At 44.8% G+C, this 20,000-nt stretch overlaps 1 protein-coding gene across 1 annotated transcript in view; it reads left to right on the top strand.

The window, feature by feature from the left end:
• LOC115127226 (IQ motif and SEC7 domain-containing protein 1-like) overlaps positions 1–20,000 on the top strand; it is a 75,229-nt gene that overhangs the window by 13,083 nt on the left and 42,146 nt on the right. The window contains exons 3-6 of the mRNA XM_065005122.1: positions 35–196; positions 3,721–3,843; positions 4,009–4,175; positions 4,463–4,602. Of these exons, the coding sequence (XP_064861194.1) occupies positions 35–196; positions 3,721–3,843; positions 4,009–4,175; positions 4,463–4,602 (592 nt within the window). The remainder of the gene's footprint in view (positions 1–34; positions 197–3,720; positions 3,844–4,008; positions 4,176–4,462; positions 4,603–20,000) is intronic.

Below are 20,000 nucleotides of genomic sequence, written 5' to 3'. Positions count from 1 at the left end.
GTCTCTCCCTCTCTGTGTCTCTCCCTCGATGCAGGAAGCCAGAGAAGGGTATACAGTACCTGATAGAGAGAGGCTTCGTATCGGACACACCGGTAGGCATCGCCCGCTTCATCCTGGAGAGGAAAGGACTGAGCAGACAGATGATAGGAGAGTTCCTGGGCTGCAGACAGAAACAGTTCAACAAGGACGTACTGGAGTGAGTGGCGAACCAATAGATTCTGTTCTGACTGACTCTAACCAATCAACTGTTCTGTCTGACTCTAACCAATCAACTGTTCTGTCTGACTCTAACCAATAAACTGTTCTGACTCTAACCAATCAACTGTTCTGTCTGACTCTAACCAATCAACTGTTCTGACTGACTCTAACCAATCAACTGTTCTGTCTGACTCTAACCAATCAACTGTTCCGTCTGACTCTAACCAATCAACTGTTCTGACTGCAACCAATCAACGGTTCTGTCTGACTCTAACCAATCAACTATTCTGACTGTAACCAATCAACTGTTCAGTCTGACTGTAACCAATCAACTGTTCTGTCTGACTCTAACCAATCAAATGTTCTGTCTGACTCTAACCAATCAACTGTTCAGTCTGACTGTAACCAATCAACTGTTCAGTCTGACTGTAACCAATCAACTGTTCTGACTGACTCTAACCAGTCAACTGTTCTGTCTGACTGTAACCAATCAACTGTTCCGTCTGACTCTAACCAGTCAACCAGACAACTGTTCTGTCTGACTCTAACCAGTCAACTGTTCTGTCTGACTCTAACCAATCAACTGTTCTGTCTGACTCTAACCAATCAACTGTTCTGTCTGACTCTAACCAATCAACTGTTCTGACTGTAACCAATCAACTGTTCTGTCTGACTCTAACCAATCAACTGTTCCGTCTGACTGTAACCAATCAACTGTTCTGACTGTAACCAATCAACTGTTCTGTCTGACTCTAACCAATCAACTATTCTGTCTGACTCTAACCAATCAACTGTTCTGTCTGACTCTAACCAATCAACTGTTCTGTCTGACTCTAACCAATCAACTGTTCTGTCTGACTCTAACCAATCAACTGTTCAGTCTGACTGTAACCAATCAACTGTTCTGTCTGACTCTAACCAATCAACTGTTCTGACTGACTCTAACCAATCAATTGTTCTGTCTGACTCTAACCAATCAACTGTTCTGTCTGACTCTAACCAATCAACTGTTCTGTCTGACTCTAACCAATCAACTGTTCTGTCTGACTCTAACCAATCAACTGTTCTGTCTGACTCTAACCAATCAACTGTTCTGACTCTAACCAATCAACTGTTCAGTCTGACTCTAACCAATCAACTGTTCTGTCTGACTCTAACCAATCAACTGTTCTGTCTGACTCTAACCAATCAACTGTTCTGACTGTAACCAATCAACTGTTCTGTCTGACTCTAACCAATCAACTGTTCCGTCTGACTGTAACCAATCAACTGTTCTGACTGTAACCAATCAACTGTTCTGTCTGACTCTAATCAATCAACTGTTCTGTCTGACTCTAACCAATCAACTGTTCTGTCTGACTCTAACCAATCAACTGTTCTGCCTGACTCTAATCAATCAACTGTTCTGTCTGACTCTAACCAATCAACTGTTCTGTCTGACTCTAACCAATCAACTGTTCTGCCTGACTCTAACCAATCAACTGTTCTGTCTGACTCTAACCAATCAACTGTTCTGCCTGACTCTAACCAATCAACTGTTCAGTCTGACTGTAACCAATCAACTGTTCTGTCTGACTCTAACCAATCAACTGTTCTGACTGACTCTAACCAATCAATTGTTCTGTCTGACTCTAACCAATCAACTGTTCTGTCTGACTCTAACCAATCAACTGTTCTGTCTGACTCTAACCAATCAACTGTTCTGTCTGACTCTAACCAATCAACTGTTCTGTCTGACTCTAACCAAACAACTGTTCTGACTCTAACCAATCAACTGTTCAGTCTGACTCTAACCAATCAACTGTTCTGTCTGACTCTAACCAATCAACTGTTCTGACTCTAACCAATCAACTGTTCAGTCTGACTCTAACCAATCAACTGTTCTGTCTGACTCTAACCAATCAACTGTTCAGTCTGACTGTAACCAATCAACTGTTCAGTCTGACTCTAACCAATCAACTGTTCTGTCTGACTCTAACCAATCAACTGTTCTGTCTGACTCTAACCAATCAACTGTTCTGTCTGACTCTAACCAATCAACTGTTCTGACTGCAACCAATCAACTGTTCTGACTGACTCTAACCAATCAACTGTTCTGACTGACTCTAACCAATCAACTGTTCTGACTGACTCTAACCAATCAACTGTTCTGACTGACTCTAACCAATCAACTGTTCTGTCTGACTCTAACCAATCAACTGTTCTGTCTGACTCTAACCAATCAACTGTTCTGTCTGACTCTAACCAATCAACTGTTCTGTCTGACTCTAACCAATCAACTGTTCTGTCTGACTCTAACCAATCAACTGTTCTGTCTGACTCTAACCAATCAACTCTGCACTATACAGTATTGTGTTCTGTCTGACTCTAATCAGTCAACTCTGCACTATACAGTATTGCATTCTGTCTGACTCTCTCACACTTTCCTTTAGTAGAAGGATACTTTATTGTCCATTTTTCTTACAGCCTGTGTTATCTATTTCCTCTGTGATGACTCTGTCTCTCTCTTCCTGTCTTCCTCATTCCTACCTCCCGCTCTTCATCCTTCCTCCCTCTCATCATCCTTCCTCCCTCTTCTCATCCTTCCTCCCTCTCTCCATCCTTTCTCCCTCTCTCCATCCTTACTCCATCTCATCATCCTTCCTCCCTCTTCTCATCCTTCCTCCCTCTCTCCATCCTTACTCCATCTCATCATCCTTCCTCCCTCTTCTCATCCTTCCTCCCTCTCTCCATCCTTTCTCCCTCTCTTCATCCTTCCTCCCTCTCTTCATCCTCTCTCCCTCTCTCCATCCTTACTCCATCTCTTCATCCTTCCTCCCTCTCTCCCTCTCTTCATCCATCCTCCCTCTTTCCATCCTTCCTCCCTCTCTCCCTCTTTCCATCCTTCCTCCCTCTCTCCATCCTCTCTCCCTCTCTTCATCCTTCCCTCCCTCTCTCCCTCTCTTCATCCTTCCCTCCCTCTCTCCATCCTCTCTCCCTCTCTTCATCCTTCCCTCCCTCTCTCCATCCTCCCTCCCTCTCTCCCTCTCTTCATCCTTCCCTCCCTCTCTCCATCCTCTCTCCCTCTCTTCATCCTTCCCTCCCTCTCTCCATCCTCCCTCCCTCTCTCCCTCTCTTCATCCTTCCCTCACTCTCTCCATCCTCTCTCCCTCTCTTCATCCTTCCCTCCCTCTCTCCATCCTCCCTCCCTCTCTCCCTCTCTTCATCCTTCCCTCCCTCTCTCCTCTCTCCATCCTCTCTCCCTCTCTTCACCCCTCCTCCCTCTCTCCTCTCTCCATCCTTCCTCCCTCTCTTCATCCTTCCCTCCCTCTCTCCATCCTCTCTCCCTCTCTTCATCCCTCCTCCCTCTCTCCTCTCTCCATCCTTCCTCCCTCTCTTCATCCTTCCCTCCCTCTCTCCATCCTCCCCCCTCTCTCCCTCTCTTCATCCTTCCCTCCCCCTCTCTCCCTCTCTTCATCCCTCCTCCCTCTCTCCCTCTCTTCATCCTTCCCTCCCTCTCTCCTCTCTCCTCTCCCTGTCCAGTTGTGTGGTAGATGAGTTGGACTTCTCAGGGATGGATCTAGATGATGCCCTCAGGAAGTTTCAGGCCCAGATTAAAGTCCAGGGAGAGGCCCAGAAGGTGGAGAGACTGATCGAGGCTTTCAGGTAACAGCAGGATTATGGACTGTGGATTTATAGACTTTTATGATTTTTTTTTTGGGGGGGGGGTAGTTTGTGTTGTTCACAAGAGTATTCATTTAGTATTTTTTTTAATAAAAAATAAAAATCTGCTTCATATCTAATCTCCCTCTGTCCCCCCCTCACCTCCAGTCAGCGGTACTGTGTGAGTAACCCAGGGCTGATCCGACAGTTCCGGAACCCCGACACCATCTTCATCCTGGCCTTCGCCATCATCCTCCTCAACACTGACATGTACTCTCCCAACGTCAAACCAGAGAGGAAGATGAAGTTGGAGGACTTCATCAAAAACCTCAGAGGTGAGGAAGATGCTGACTGTTTTTTTTTTTCAGAACCTGTTTTTACTTCTTCTCTCTTACTCCTCAAAACAGACAACCATAGTGTCTATGTCTATGTCTCTCACTTCATTGGCCAATCTCAGACTTTCTCCTTCTATCCTCCTCGTCATCTCTACCTCTTCTTCTACAGAACGTTAGGGAATGATTTATAGGAGAATTTGTATATCACTTCCTTTTCTCTAGTTTTGATAAACACACTCTCCTCTGTGTGTGATATGTTTCCCCTGTGGATGTTAATGTTTCCCCAGGAGTGGATAATGGCCAGGACATTCCCAGAGACCTGTTAATAGGAATCTACCATCGGATAGAGAAGTGGGAGCTACGCACCAACGATGACCACGTGTCTCAAGTACAGGCTGTGGAGAAGGTTTTGGTTGGCAAGAAGCCTGTAAGTCAACATACAGTAGAAACGGGTTTTGGATTCCTCTATTGGGGTTATATCCAATCTAAAGTGATTATCTTATTTTAGCATTTTATGAAAGTACAGATTTATGAATGGTATATGGTATATCACTGTAGTTAGTAAGAAACATGGGGATGGTGTGCTGCTTTAAATGTTTAATAGACTTGTTATCCCCATCTTAAAGAGACAAGTAGGAGAAAATGCCCTTTGAAAGACTGACGAGATTTTCACACTTTCTAGAGAGTTCTGGTTTTGTGTACGCCCATTCAGCGTTGTTAACGCCCTCTTAAGCCTTAGCCCCACCCACAACGTGTAAACATGTGAGTCAGCTATTGTCCTCCAGGAAATAGTCTACTCTACTTCAACCCGGCTAAATTCAGGACAGCAATATTTTTGTTGAGAGCTGAAGCAACACTTCTGTATTTGTCCAAAAAAAAAGCTATATTATAATATAATATATATTTCCAAAAAATCTGCAGTTGTAAAGATGATCTATGTGCTGACCAGGGACCAGACCCCGTTCTGTTATAGACAGACCAATCGGGAATCATCTCTCGGCACGTCCAACCACACCATTCACTCGAGCCAATCATGACTAGCCAGGAAGCATCCTGTTTTCTCCCTGTATAGCTCTGTGCTTTCTCCTTAGCCAAACTCGGCTGATCATGTTAAAACGTTTGTTCATATTTGCAGATCCCAGACCAGTTTGTTATTCAAATGTTTGTTCATATTTGCAGATCCCAGACCAGTTTGTTCTTATTAAGACACAGGGAAGTTCACATGTTCAAGAGAGCATTTTAATAGACAAAAATGTAAATAATTATTCAAACGTAACTGCCGTCTAATACATTTAACATTTAAGTCATTTAGCAGACGCTCTTATCCAGAGCGACTTACAAATTGGTGCGTTCACCTTATGACATCCAGTGGAGCAGCCACTTTACAATAGTGCATCTAAATATTTTAAGGGGGTGAGAGGGATTACTTTATCCTATCCTAGGTATTCCTTAAAGAGATGGGGTTTCAGATCAGATCTTTGTTACAGGTCACAAATGTCTACTTCACGGACTATGTACTGTAGATAGAAGATATACCCCCCATGGTTAGTGGGGGAACCCCCATACTGTAGATAGAAGATATACCCCCCTTGGTTAGTGGGGGAACCCCCATACTGTAGATAGAAGATATACCCCCCTTGGTTAGTGGGGGAACCCCCATACTGTAGATAGAAGATATACCCCCCTTGGTTAGTGGGGGAACCCCATACTGTAGATAGAAGATATACCCCCCATGGTTAGTGGGGGAACCCCATACTGTAGGTAGAAGATATACCCCCCTTGGTTAGTGGGGGAACCCCCATACTTTAGATAGAAGATATACCCAACTTGGTTAGTGGGGGAACCCCCATACTGTAGATAGAAGATATACCCCCCTTGGTTAGTGGGGAAAACCCCATACTGTAGATAGAAGATATACCCTCCATGGTTAGTGGGGGAACCCCATACTGTAGATAGAAGATATACCCCCCTTGGTTAGTGGGGAAAACCCCATACTGTAGATAGAAGATATACCCCCCTTGGTTAGTGGGGAAAACCCCATACTGTAGATAGAAGATATACCCCCCTTGGTTAGTGGGGAAAACCCCATACTGTAGATAGAAGATATACCCCCCTTGGTTAGTGGGGAAAACCCCATACTGTAGATAGAAGATATACCCCCCTTGGTTAGTGGGGGAACCCCCATACTGTAGATAGAAGATATACCCCCCTTGGTTAGTGGGGAAAACCCCATACTGTAGATAGAAGATATACCCCCCATGGTTAGTGGGGGAACCCCATACTGTAGATAGAAGATATACCCCCCTTGGTTAGTGGGGGAACCCCATACTGTAGATATAAGATATACCCCCCATGGTTAGTGGGGAAAACCCCATACTGTAGATAGAAGATATACCCCCCATGGTTAGTGGGGAAAACCCCATACTGTAGATAGAAGATATACCCTTGGTTAGTGGGGAAAACCCCATACTGTAGATAGAAGATATACCCCCCTTGGTTAGTGGGGGAACCCCCATACTGTAGATAGAAGATATACCCCCCTTGGTCAGTGGGGAAAACCCCATACTGTAGATAGAAGATATACCCATGGTTAGTGGGGAAAACCCCATACTGTAGATAGAAGATATACCCCCCTTGGTTAGTGGGGAAAACCCCATACTGTAGATAGAAGATATACCCCCCTTGGTTAGTGGGGGAACCCCCATACTGTAGATAGAAGATATACCCCCCTTGGTTAGTGGGGAAAACCCCATACTGTAGATAGAAGATATACCCCCCATGGTTAGTGGGGGAACCCCATACTGTAGATAGAAGATATACCCCCCTTGGTTAGTGGGGAAAACCCCATACTGTAGATAGAAGATATACCCCCCATGGTTAGTGGGGGAACCCCCATACTGTAGATAGAAGATATACCCCCCATGGTTAGTGGGGAAAACCCCATACTGTAGATAGAAGATATACCCTCCATGGTTAGTGGGGGAACCCCCATACTGTAGATAGAAGATATACCCCCCTTGGTTAGTGGGGAAAACCCCCGTACTGTAGATAGAAGATATACCCCCCATGGTTAGTGGGGAAAACCCCATACTGTAGATAGAAGATATACCCCCCATGGTTAGTGGGGAAAACCCCATACTGTAGATAGAAGATATACCCCCCATGGTTAGTGGGGAAAACCCCATACTGTAGATAGAAGATATACCCCCCTTGGTTAGTGGGGGAACCCCCATACTGTAGATAGAAGATATACCCCCCTTGGTTAGTGGGGAAAACCCCATACTGTAGATAGAAGATATACCCCCCTTGGTTAGTGGGGGAACCCCCATACTGTAGGTAGAATATATACCCCCCTTGGTTAGTGGGGGAACCCCATACTGTAGATAGAAGATATACCCCCCTTGGTCAGTGGGGAAAACCCCCATACTGTAGATAGAAGATATACCCCCCTTGGTTAGTGGGGAAAACCCCATACTGTAGATAGAAGATATACCCCCTTGGTTAGTGGGGGAACCCCCATACTGTTAGTGGGGGAGATACTGAAGATATAGATATACCCCCTTGGTTAGTGGGGAAAACCCCATACTGTAGATAGAAGATATACCCCCCATGGTTAGTGGGGAAAACCCCATACTGTAGATAGAAGATATACCCCCATGGTTAGTGGGGAAAACCCCATACTGTAGATAGAAGATATACCCCCTGTATGGTTAGTGGGGAAAACCCCATACTGTAGATAGAAGATATACCCCCCCCATTGGTTATACCCATGGTTAGTGGGGAAAACCCCATACTGTAGATAGAAGATATACCCCCCATGGTTAGTGGAGAAAACCCCATACTGTAGATAGAAGATATACCCCCCATGGTTAGTGGGGAAAACCCCATACTGTAGATAGAAGCTATACCCTCCATGGTTAGTGGGGAAAACCCCATACTGTAGATAGAATTTATACCCATGGTTAGTGGGGAAAACCCCATACTGTAGATATAAGCTATACCCTCCATGGTTAGTGGGGAAAACCCCATACTGTAGATAGAAGATATACCCCCCATGGTTAGTGGGGAAAAACCCATACTGTAGATAGAAGATATACCCCCCATGGTTAGTGGGGAAAACCCCATACTGTAGGTAGAAGCTATACCCCCATGGTTAGTGGGGAAAACCCCATACTGTAGATAGAAGATATACCCCCCTTGGTTAGTGGGGGAACCCCCATACTGTAGATAGAAGATATACCCACGGTTAGTGGGGAAAACCCCATAATGTAGATAGAAGATATACCCCCCATGGTTAGTGGGGAAAACCCCATACTGTAGACAGAAGATATACCCCCCCATGGTTAGTGGGGAAAACCCCATACTGTAGATAGAAGATATACCCCCCATGGTTAGTGGAGAAAAGCCAATACTGTAGATAGAAGATATACCCCCCATGGTTAGTGGGGAAAACCCCATACTGTAGATAGAAGATATACCCCCCATGGTTAGTGGGGAAAAGCCAATACTGTAGGTAGAAGATATACCCCCCTTGGTTAGTGGGGAAAACCCCATACTGTTGATAGAAGATATACCCCCCTTGGTTAGTGGGGGAACCCCCATACTGTAGATAGAAGATATACCCCCCTTGGTTAGTGGGGAAAACGCCATACTGTAGATAGAAGATATACCCCCCTTGGTTAGTGGGGGAACCCCATACTGTAGATAGAAGATATACCCCCCTTGGTTAGTGGGGGAACCCCATACTGTAGATAGAAGATATACCCCCCTTGGTTAGTGGGGAAAACCCCATACTGTAGATAGAAGATATACCCCCCTTGGTTAGTGGGGGAACCCCCATACTGTAGATAGAAGATATACCCCCCATGGTTAGTGGGGAAAACCCCATACTGTAGATAGAAGATATACCCCCCATGGTTAGTGGGGAAAACCCCATACTGTAGATAGAAGATATACCCCCCATGGTTAGTGGGGAAAACCCCATACTGTAGATAGAAGATATACCCCCCATGGTTAGTGGGGAATACCCCATACTGTAGATAGAAGATATACCCCCCTTGGTTAGTGGGGAAAACCCCATACTGTAGATAGAAGATATACCCCCCATGGTTAGTGGAGAAAACCCCATACTGTAGATAGAAGATATACCCCCCATGGTTAGTGGGGAAAACCCCATACTGTAGATAGAAGCTATACCCTCCATGGTTAGTGGGGAAAACCCCATACTGTAGATAGAATATATACCCATGGTTAGTGGGGAAAACCCCATACTGTAGATAGAAGCTATACCCTCCATGGTTAGTGGGGAAAACCCCATACTGTAGGTAGAAGATATACCCCCATGGTTAGTGGGGAAAAACCCATACTGTAGATAGAAGATATACCCCCCATGGTTAGTGGGGAAAACCCCATACTGTAGGTAGAAGCTATACCCCCATGGTTAGTGGGGAAAACCCCATACTGTAGATAGAAGATATACCCCCCTTGGTTAGTGGGGGAACCCCCATACTGTAGATAGAAGATATACCCACGGTTAGTGGGGAAAACCCCATACTGTAGATAGAAGATATACCCCCCATGGTTAGTGGGGAAAACCCCATACTGTAGACAGAAGATATACCCCCCCATGGTTAGTGGGGAAAACCCCATACTGTAGGTAGAAGCTATACCCCCCATGGTTAGTGGGGAAAACCCCATACTGTAGATAGAAGATATACCCCCTTGGTTAGTGGGGAAACCCCATACTGTAGATAGAAGATATACCCCCTTGGTTAGTGGGGAAAACCCCATAATGTAGATAGAAGATATACCCCCCATGGTTAGTGGGGAAAACCCCATACTGTAGACAGAAGATATACCCACCCATGGTTAGTGGGGAAAACCCCATACTGTAGATAGAAGATATACCCCCCATGGTTAGTGGAGAAAAGCCAATACTGTAGATAGAAGATATACCCCCCATGGTTAGTGGGGAAAACCCCATACTGTAGATAGAAGATATACCCCCCATGGTTAGTGGGGAAAAGCCAATACTGTAGGTAGAAGATATACCCCCCTTGGTTAGTGGGGAAAACACCATACTGTTGATAGAAGATATACCCCCCTTGGTTAGTGGGGGAACCCCCATACTGTAGATAGAAGATATACCCCCCTTGGTTAGTGGGGAAAACGCCATACTGTAGATAGAAGATATACCCCCCTTGGTTAGTGGGGGAACCCCATACTGTAGATAGAAGATATACCCCCCTTGGTTAGTGGGGGAACCCCATACTGTAGATAGAAGATATACCCCCCTTGGTTAGTGGGGAAAAACCCATACTGGAGATGAAGATATACCCCCATTGGTTAGTGGGGAAAACCCCATACTGTAGAAGATATACCCCCTTGGTTAGTGGGGGAACCCCCATACTGTAGATAGAAGATATACCCCCCATGGTTAGTGGGGAAAACCCCATACTGTAGATAGAAGATATACCCCCCATGGTTAGTGGGGAAAACCCCATACTGTAGATAGAAGATATACCCCCCATGGTTAGTGGGGAAAACCCCATACTGTAGATAGAAGATATACCCCCCATGGTTAGTGGGGAATACCCCATACTGTAGATAGAAGATATACCCCCCTTGGTTAGTGGGGAAAACCCCATACTGTAGATAGAAGATATACCCCCCATGGTTAGTGGAGAAAACCCCATACTGTAGATAGAAGATATACCCCCCATGGTTAGTGGGGAAAACCCCATACTGTAGATAGAAGCTATACCCTCCATGGTTAGTGGGGAAAACCCCATACTGTAGATAGAATATATACCCATGGTTAGTGGGGAAAACCCCATACTGTAGATAGAAGCTATACCCTCCATGGTTAGTGGGGAAAACCCCATACTGTAGGTAGAAGCTATACCCCCCATGGTTAGTGGGGAAAACCCCATACTGTAGATAGAAGATATACCCCCCTTGGTTAGTGGGGGAACCCCCATACTGTAGATAGAAGATATACCCACGGTTAGTGGGGAAAACCCCATACTGTAGATAGAAGATATACCCCCCATGGTTAGTGGGGAAAACCCCATACTGTAGACAGAAGATATACCCCCCCATGGTTAGTGGGGAAAACGCCATACTGTAGATAGAAGATATACCCCCCTTGGTTAGTGGGGAACCCCATACTGTAGATAGAAGATATACCCCCTTGGTTAGTGGGGAAAACCCCATACTGTAGATAGAAGATATACCCCCCTTGGTTAGTGGGGAAAACCCCATACTGTAGATAGAAGATATACCCCCCATGGTTAGTGGGGAAAACCCCATACTGTAGATAGAAGATATACCCCCCATGGTTAGTGGGGAAAACCCCATACTGTAGATAGAATATATACCCATGGTTAGTGGGGAAAACCCCATACTGTAGATAGAATATATACCCATGGTTAGTGGGGAAAACCCCATACTGTAGATAGAAGATATACCCCCCTTGGTTAGTGGGGGAACCCCATACTGTAGTTAGAAGATATACCCCCTTGGTTAGTAGGGAAAACCCCATACTGTAGACAGAAGATAAACCCCCCATGGTTAGTGGGGAAAACCCCATACTGTAGATAGAAGATATACCCCCCATGGTTAGTGGGGAAAACCCCATACTGTAGATAGAAGATATACCCCCCTTGGTTAGTGGGGAAAACCCCATACTGTAGATAGAAGATATACCCCCCTTGGTTAGTGGGGAAAACCCCCATACTGTAGATAGAAGATATACCCCCCATGGTTAGTGGGGAAAACCCCCATACTGTAGATAGAAGATATACCCCCCATGGTTAGTGGGGAAAACCCCCATACTGTAGATAGAAGATATACCCCCCTTGGTTAGTGGGGAAAACCCCATACTGTAGATAGAAGATATACCCCCCTTGGTTAGTGGGGGAACCCCCATACTGTAGATAGAAGATATACCCACGGTTAGTGGGGAAAACCCCATAATGTAGATAGAAGATATACCCCCCATGGTTAGTGGGGAAAACCCCATACTGTAGACAGAAGATATACCCACCCATGGTTAGTGGGGAAAACCCCATACTGTAGATAGAAGATATACCCCCCATGGTTAGTGGAGAAAAGCCAATACTGTAGATAGAAGATATACCCCCCATGGTTAGTGGGGAAAACCCCATACTGTAGATAGAAGATATACCCCCCATGGTTAGTGGGGAAAAGCCAATACTGTAGGTAGAAGATATACCCCCCTTGGTTAGTGGGGAAAACACCATACTGTTGATAGAAGATATACCCCCCTTGGTTAGTGGGGGAACCCCCATACTGTAGATAGAAGATATACCCCCCTTGGTTAGTGGGGAAAACGCCATACTGTAGATAGAAGATATACCCCCCTTGGTTAGTGGGGGAACCCCATACTGTAGATAGAAGATATACCCCCTTGGTTAGTGGGGAAACCCCATACTGTAGATAGAAGATATACCCCCTTGGTTAGTGGGGAAAACCCCATACTGTAGATAGAAGATATACCCCCTTGGTTAGTGGGGGAACCCCATACTGTAGATAGAAGATATACCCCCCATGGTTAGTGGGGAAAACCCCATACTGTAGATAGAAGATATACCCCCATGGTTAGTGGGGAAAACCCCATACTGTAGATAGAAGATATACCCCCATGGTTAGTGGGGAAAACCCCATACTGTAGATAGAAGATATACCCCCATGGTTAGTGGGGAATACCCCATACTGTAGATAGAAGATATACCCCCTTGGTTAGTGGGGAAAACCCCATACTGTAGATAGAATATATGGAGAAAACCCCATGGTTAGGTGGGGAAAACCCCATACTGTAGATAGAAGCTATACCCTCCATGGTTAGTGGGGAAAACCCCATACTGTAGGTAGAAGCTATACCCCCCATGGTTAGTGGGGAAAACCCCATACTGTAGATAGAAGATATACCCCCCTTGGTTAGTGGGGGAACCCCCATACTGTAGATAGAAGATATACCCACGGTTAGTGGGGAAAACCCCATACTGTAGATAGAAGATATACCCCCCATGGTTAGTGGGGAAAACCCCATACTGTAGACAGAAGATATACCCCCCCATGGTTAGTGGGGAAAAGCCAATACTGTAGATAGAAGATATACACCCCTTGGTTAGTGGGGGAACCCCCATACTGTAGATAGAAAATATACCCCCCTTGGTTAGTGGGGAAAACGCCATACTGTAGATAGAAGATATACCCCCCTTGGTTAGTGGGGGAACCCCATACTGTAGATAGAAGATATACCCCCCTTGGTTAGTGGCGGAACCCCATACTGTAGATAGAAGATATACCCCCCTTGGTTAGTGGGGAAAACCCCATACTGTAGATAGAAGATATACCCCCCATGGTTAGTGGGGAAAACCCCATACTGTAGATAGAAGATATACCCCCCATGGTTAGTGGGGAAAACCCCATACTGTAGATAGAATATATACCCATGGTTAGTGGGGAAAACCCCATACTGTAGATAGAATATATACCCATGGTTAGTGGGGAAAACCCCATACTGTAGATAGAAGATATACCCCCCTTGGTTAGTGGGGGAACCCCATACTGTAGTTAGAAGATATACCCCCTTGGTTAGTAGGGAAAACCCCATACTGTAGACAGAAGATAAACCCCCCATGGTTAGTGGGGAAAACCCCATACTGTAGATAGAAGATATACCCCCCATGGTTAGTGGGGAAAACCCCATACTGTAGATAGAAGATATACCCCCTTGGTTAGTGGGGAAAACCCCATACTGTAGATAGAAGATATACCCCCCTTGGTTAGTGGGGAAAACCCCATACTGTAGATAGAAGATATACCCCCATGGTTAGTGGGGAAAACCCCCATACTGTAGATAGAAGATATACCCCCCATGGTTAGTGGGGAAAACCCCCATACTGTAGATAGAAGATATACCCCCCTTGGTTAGTGGGGAAAACCCCCATACTGTAGATAGAAGATATACCCCCCATGGTTAGTGGGGAAACCCCCATACTGTAGATAGAAGATATACCCCCCTTGGTTAGTGGGGAAAACACCATACTGTAGATTTAAAAAAATATATATATTTTTTTATTTCACCTTTATTTAAAGGACAGCATGCCCTCCGATTTGACACACTGAACTCTGACTGCAAAGTAATTGGTGAACCAGGCAAGGCAGTCATCCGAAAAACCGAGGCTATTGAGTCTGCCGATAAGAATATGGTGATTGACAGAGTCGAAAGCCTTGGCGAGGTCGATGAAGACGGCTGCACAGTACTGTCTTTTATCGATGGCGGTTATGATATCGTTTAGTACCTTGAGTGTGGTTGAGGTGCACCCGTGACCGGCTCGGAAACCAGATTGCACAGCGGAGAAGGTACGGTGGGATTCGAGATGGTCAGTGACCTGTTTGTTGACTTGGCTTTCGAAGACCTTAGATAGGCAGGGCAGGATGGATATAGGTCTATAGCAGTTTGGGTCCAGGGTGTCTCCCCCTTTGAAGAGGGGGATGACTGCGGCAGCTTTCCAATCCTTGGGGATCTCAGACGATATGAAAGAGAGGTTGAATAGGGGTTGCGACAATGGCGGCAGATAGTTTCAGAAATAGAGGGTCCAGATTGTCAAGCCCAGCTGATTTGTACGGGTCCAGGTTTTGCAGCTCTTTCAGAACATCTGCTATCTGGATTTGGGTAAAGGAGAACCTGGAGAGGCTTGGGCGAGGAGCTGCGGGGGGGACGGAGATGTTGGCCGAGGTTGGAGTAGCCAGGCGGAAGGCATGGCCAGCCGTTGAGAAGTGCTTATTGAAGTTTTCAATAATCATGGATTTATCGGTGGAGACCGTGTTACCTAGCCTCAGTGCAGTGGGCAGCTGGGAGGAGGTGCTCTTGTTCTCCATGGACTTCACAGTGTCCCAGAACTTTTTGGAGTTGGAGCTACAGGATGCAAACTTCTGCCTGAAGAAGCTGGCCTTAGCTTTCCTGACTGACTGCGTGTATTGGTTCCTGACTTCCCTGAACAGTTGCATATCACGGGGGCTATTCGATGCTATTGCAGTCCGCCACAGGATGTTTTTGTGCTGGTCGAGGGCAGTCAGGTCTGGAGTGAACCAAGGGCTATATCTGTTCTTAGTTCTGCATTTTTTGAACGGAGCATGCTTATCTAAAATGGTGAGGAAGTTACTTTTAAAGAATGACCAGGCATCCTCAACTGACGGGATGAGGTCAATGTCCTTCCAGGATACCCGGGCCAGGTCGATTAGAAAGGCCTGCTCACAGAAGTGTTTTAGGGAGCGTTTGACAGTGATGAGGGGTGGTCGTTTGACTGCGGCTCCGTGGCGGATACAGGCAATGAGGCAGTGATCGCTGAGATCCTGGTTGAAGACAGCGGAGGTGTATTTGGAGGGCCAGTTGGTCAGGATGACGTCTATGAGGGTGCCCTTGTTTACAGAGTTAGGGTTGTACCTGGTGGGTTCCTTGATGATTTGAGTGAGATTGAGGACATCTAGCTTACATTGTAGGACTGCCGGGGTGTTAAGCATATCCCAGTTTAGGTCACCTAAGAGAACAAACTCTGAAGCTAGATGGGGGGCGATCAATTCACAAATGGTGTCCAGGGCACAGCTGGGAGCTGAGGGTGGTCGGTAGCAGGCGGCAACAGTGAGAGACTTATTTCTGGAGAGAGTAATTTTCAAAATTAGTAGTTCGAACTGTTTGGGTATGGACCTGGAAAGTATGACATTACTTTGCAGGCTATCTCTGCAGTAGACTGCAACTCCGCCCCCTTTGGCAGTTCTATCTTGACGTAAGATGTTATAGTTGGGTATGGAAATCTCTGAATTTTTGGTGGCCTTCCTAAGCCAGGATTCAGACACGGCAAGGACATCAGGGTTAGCAGAGTGTGCTAAAGCAGTGAGTAAAACAAACTTAGGGAGGAGGCTTCTGATGTTGACATGCATGAAACCAAGGCTTTTTCGATCACCGAAGTCAACAAATGAGGGTGCCTGGGGACATGCAGGGCCTGGGTTTACCTCCACATCACCCGCGGAACAGAGGAGGAGTAGTATGAGGGTGCGGCTAAAGGCTATCAAAACTGGTCGCCTAGAGCGTTGGGGGCAGAGGATAAGAGGAGCAGGTTTCTGGGCATGGTAGAATATATTCAGGGCATAATGCGCAGACAGGGGTATGGTGGGGTGCGGGTACAGCGGAGGTAAGCCCAGGCACTGGGTGATGATGAGAGAGGTTGTATCTCTGGACATGCTGGTTGTAATGGGTGAGGTCACCGCATGTGTGGGAGGTGGGACAAAGGAGGTAACAGGGGTATGCAGAGTGGATCTAGGGGCTCCATTGTGAACTAAAACAATGATAACTAACCTGAACAACAGTATACAAGGCATATTGACATCTGAGAGAGACATACAGCGAGGCATACAGTAATCACAGGTGTTGAATTTGGAAAGCTAGCTAAAAACAGTAGGCGAGGCTAATCCGCTAGCACAACAAACAGCAGGTAAAATGGCGTTGACAAGGCAACGGGCCGACAGGTAAAACAAACAAGCAGAATGGAGTACCGTGATTAATGGACAGTCCAGCGTGCATCAGCTATATTGATGATGATACGGTAAAATCCTGTAGTATTGGCCTGGATATTGATAAGGTAAAATCCTGTAGTATTGGCCTGGATATTGATAAGGTAAAATCCTGTAGTATTGGCCTGGATATTGATAAGGTAAAATCCTGTAGTATTGGCCTGGATATTGATAAGGTAAAATCCTGTAGTATTGGCCTGGATATTGATAAGGTAAAATCCTGTAGTATTGGCCTGGATATTGATGATGATGAGGTAACATCCTGTAGTATTGGCCTGGATATTGATGATAAGGTAAAATCCTGTAGTATTGGCCTGGATATTGATAAGGTAACATCCTGTAGTATTGGCCTGGATATTGATAAGGTAAAATCCTGTAGTATTGGCCTGGATATTGATGATGATGAGGTAACATCCTGTAGTATTGGCCTGGATATTGATACGGTAAAATCCTGTAGTATTGGCCTGGATATTGATACGGTAAAATCCTGTAGTATTGGCCTGGATATTGATGATGATGAGGTAACATCCTGTAGTATTGGCCTGGATATTGATAAGGTAAAATCCTGTAGTATTGGCCTGGATATTGATAAGGTAAAATCCTGTAGTATTGGCCTGGATATTGATAAGGTAAAATCCTGTAGTATTGGCCTGGATATTGATAAGGTAAAATCCTGTAGTATTGGCCTGGATATTGATGATGATGAGGTAACATCCTGTAGTATTGGCCTGGATATTGATGATGATGAGGTAACATCCTGTAGTATTGGCCTGGATATTGATAAGGTAAAATCCTGTAGTATTGGCCTGGATATTGATAAGGTAACATCCTGTAGTATTGGCCTGGATATTGATAAGGTAAAATCCTGTAGTATTGGCCTGGATATTGATGATGATGAGGTAACATCCTGTAGTATTGGCCTGGATATTGATAAGGTAAAATCCTGTAGTATTGGCCTGGATATTGATGATGATGAGGTAACATCCTGTAGTATTGGCCTGGATATTGATGTTCAGGTAAAATCCTGTAGTATTGGCCTGGATATTGATAAGGTAAAATCCTGTAGTATTGGCCTGGATATTGATGATAAGGTAAAATCCTGTAGTATTGGCCTGGATATTGATACGGTAAAATCCTGTAGTATTGGCCTGGATATTGATACGGTAAAATCCTGTAGTATTGGCCTGGATATTGATAAGGTAAAATCCTGTAGTATTGGCCTGGATATTGATAAGGTAAAATCCTGTAGTATTGGCCTGGATATTGATGATGATGAGGTAACATCCTGTAGTATTGGCCTGGATATTGATAAGGTAAAATCCTGTAATATTGGCCTGGATATTGATAAGGTAAAATCCTGTAGTATTGGCCTGGATATTGATAAGGTAAAATCCTGTAGTATTGGCCTGGATATTGATAAGGTAAAATCCTGTAGTATTGGCCTGGATATTGATACGTTAAAATCCTGTAGTATTGGCCTGGATATTGATGATGTTACGGTAAAATCCTGTAGTATTGGCCTGGATATTGATACGGTAAAATCCTGTAGTATTGGCCTGGATATTGATACGGTAAAATCCTGTAGTATTGGCCTGGATATTGATGATGTTACGGTAAAATCCTGTAGTATTGGCCTGGATATTGATACGGTAAAATCCTGTAGTATTGGCCTGGATATTGATGATGTTACGGTAAAATCCTGTAGTATTGGCCTGGATATTGATACGGTAAAATCCTGTAGTATTGGCCTGGATATTGATGATGTTACGGTAAAATCCTGTAGTATTGGCCTGGATATTGATACGGTAAAATCCTGTAGTATTGGCCTGGATATTGATGATGATGAGGTAACATCCTGTAGTATTGGCCTGGATATTGATACGGTAAAATCCTGTAGTATTGGCCTGGATATTGATACGGTAAAATCCTGTAGTATTGGCCTGGATATTGATGATGTTACGGTAAAATCCTGTAGTATTGGCCTGGATATTGATGATGATACGGTAAAATCCTGTAATATTGGCCTGGATATTGATACGGTAAAATCCTGTAGTATTGGCCTGGATATTGATGATGTTACGGTAAAATCCTGTAGTATTGGCCTGGATATTGATGATGTTACGGTAAAATCCTGTAGTATTGGCCTGGATATTGATACGGTAAAATCCTGTAGTATTGGCCTGGATATTGATACGGTAAAATCCTGTAGTATTGGCCTGGATATTGATACGTTAAAATCCTGTAGTATTGGCCTGGATATTGATGATGTTACGGTAAAATCCTGTAGTATTGGCCTGGATATTGATACGGTAAAATCCTGTAGTATTGGCCTGGATATTGATACGGTAAAATCCTGTAGTATTGGCCTGGATATTGATAAGGTAAAATCCTGTAGTATTGGCCTGGATATTGATACGTTAAAATCCTGTAGTATTGGCCTGGATATTTTTGATTTTTTAAATTTATTTCACCTTTATTTAACTGTAGTATTGGCCTGGATATTGATACGGTAAAATCCTGTAGTATTGGCCTGGATATTTTTTAATTTTTTTTTATTTATTTCACCTTTATTTAACCAGGTAGGCTAGTTGAGAACAAGTTCTCATTTGCAACTGCGACCTGGCCAAGATAAAGCATAGCAGTGTGAACAGACAACACAGAGTTACACATGGAGTAAACAATTAACAAGTCAATAACACAGTAGAAAAAAATGGGCAGTCTATATACAATGTGTGCAAAAGGCATGAGGAGGTAGGTGAATAATACAATTTTGCAGATTAACACTGGAGTGATAAATGATCAGATGGTCATGTACAGGTAGAGATACTGGTGTGCAAAAGAGCAGAAAAGTAAATAAATAAAAAACAGTATAAAAACAGTATGGGAATGAGGTAGGTGAAAATGGGTGGGCTATTTACCAATAGACTATGTACAGCTGCAGCGATCGGTTAGCTGCTCGGATAGCTGATGTTTGAAGTTGGTGAGGGAGATAAAAGTCTCCAACTTCAGCGATTTTTGCAGTTCGTTCCAGTCACAGGCAGCAGAGTACTGGAACGAAAGGCGGCCAAATGAGGTGTTGGCTTTAGGGATGATCAGTGAGATACACCTGCTGGAGCGCGTGCTACGGATGGGTGTTGCCATCGTGACCAGTGAACTGAGATAAGGCGGTGCTTTACCTAGCATGGACTTGTAGATGACCTGGAGCCAGTGGGTCTGGCGACGAAT

The sequence above is a fragment of the Oncorhynchus nerka genome, linkage group LG20 (assembly GCF_034236695.1).
Source record: "Oncorhynchus nerka isolate Pitt River linkage group LG20, Oner_Uvic_2.0, whole genome shotgun sequence".
NCBI lineage: Eukaryota > Metazoa > Chordata > Actinopteri > Salmoniformes > Salmonidae > Oncorhynchus > Oncorhynchus nerka.
Note: the sequence above shows the minus strand (reverse complement) of the source record. Positions and strands in the feature narration are given on the sequence as shown.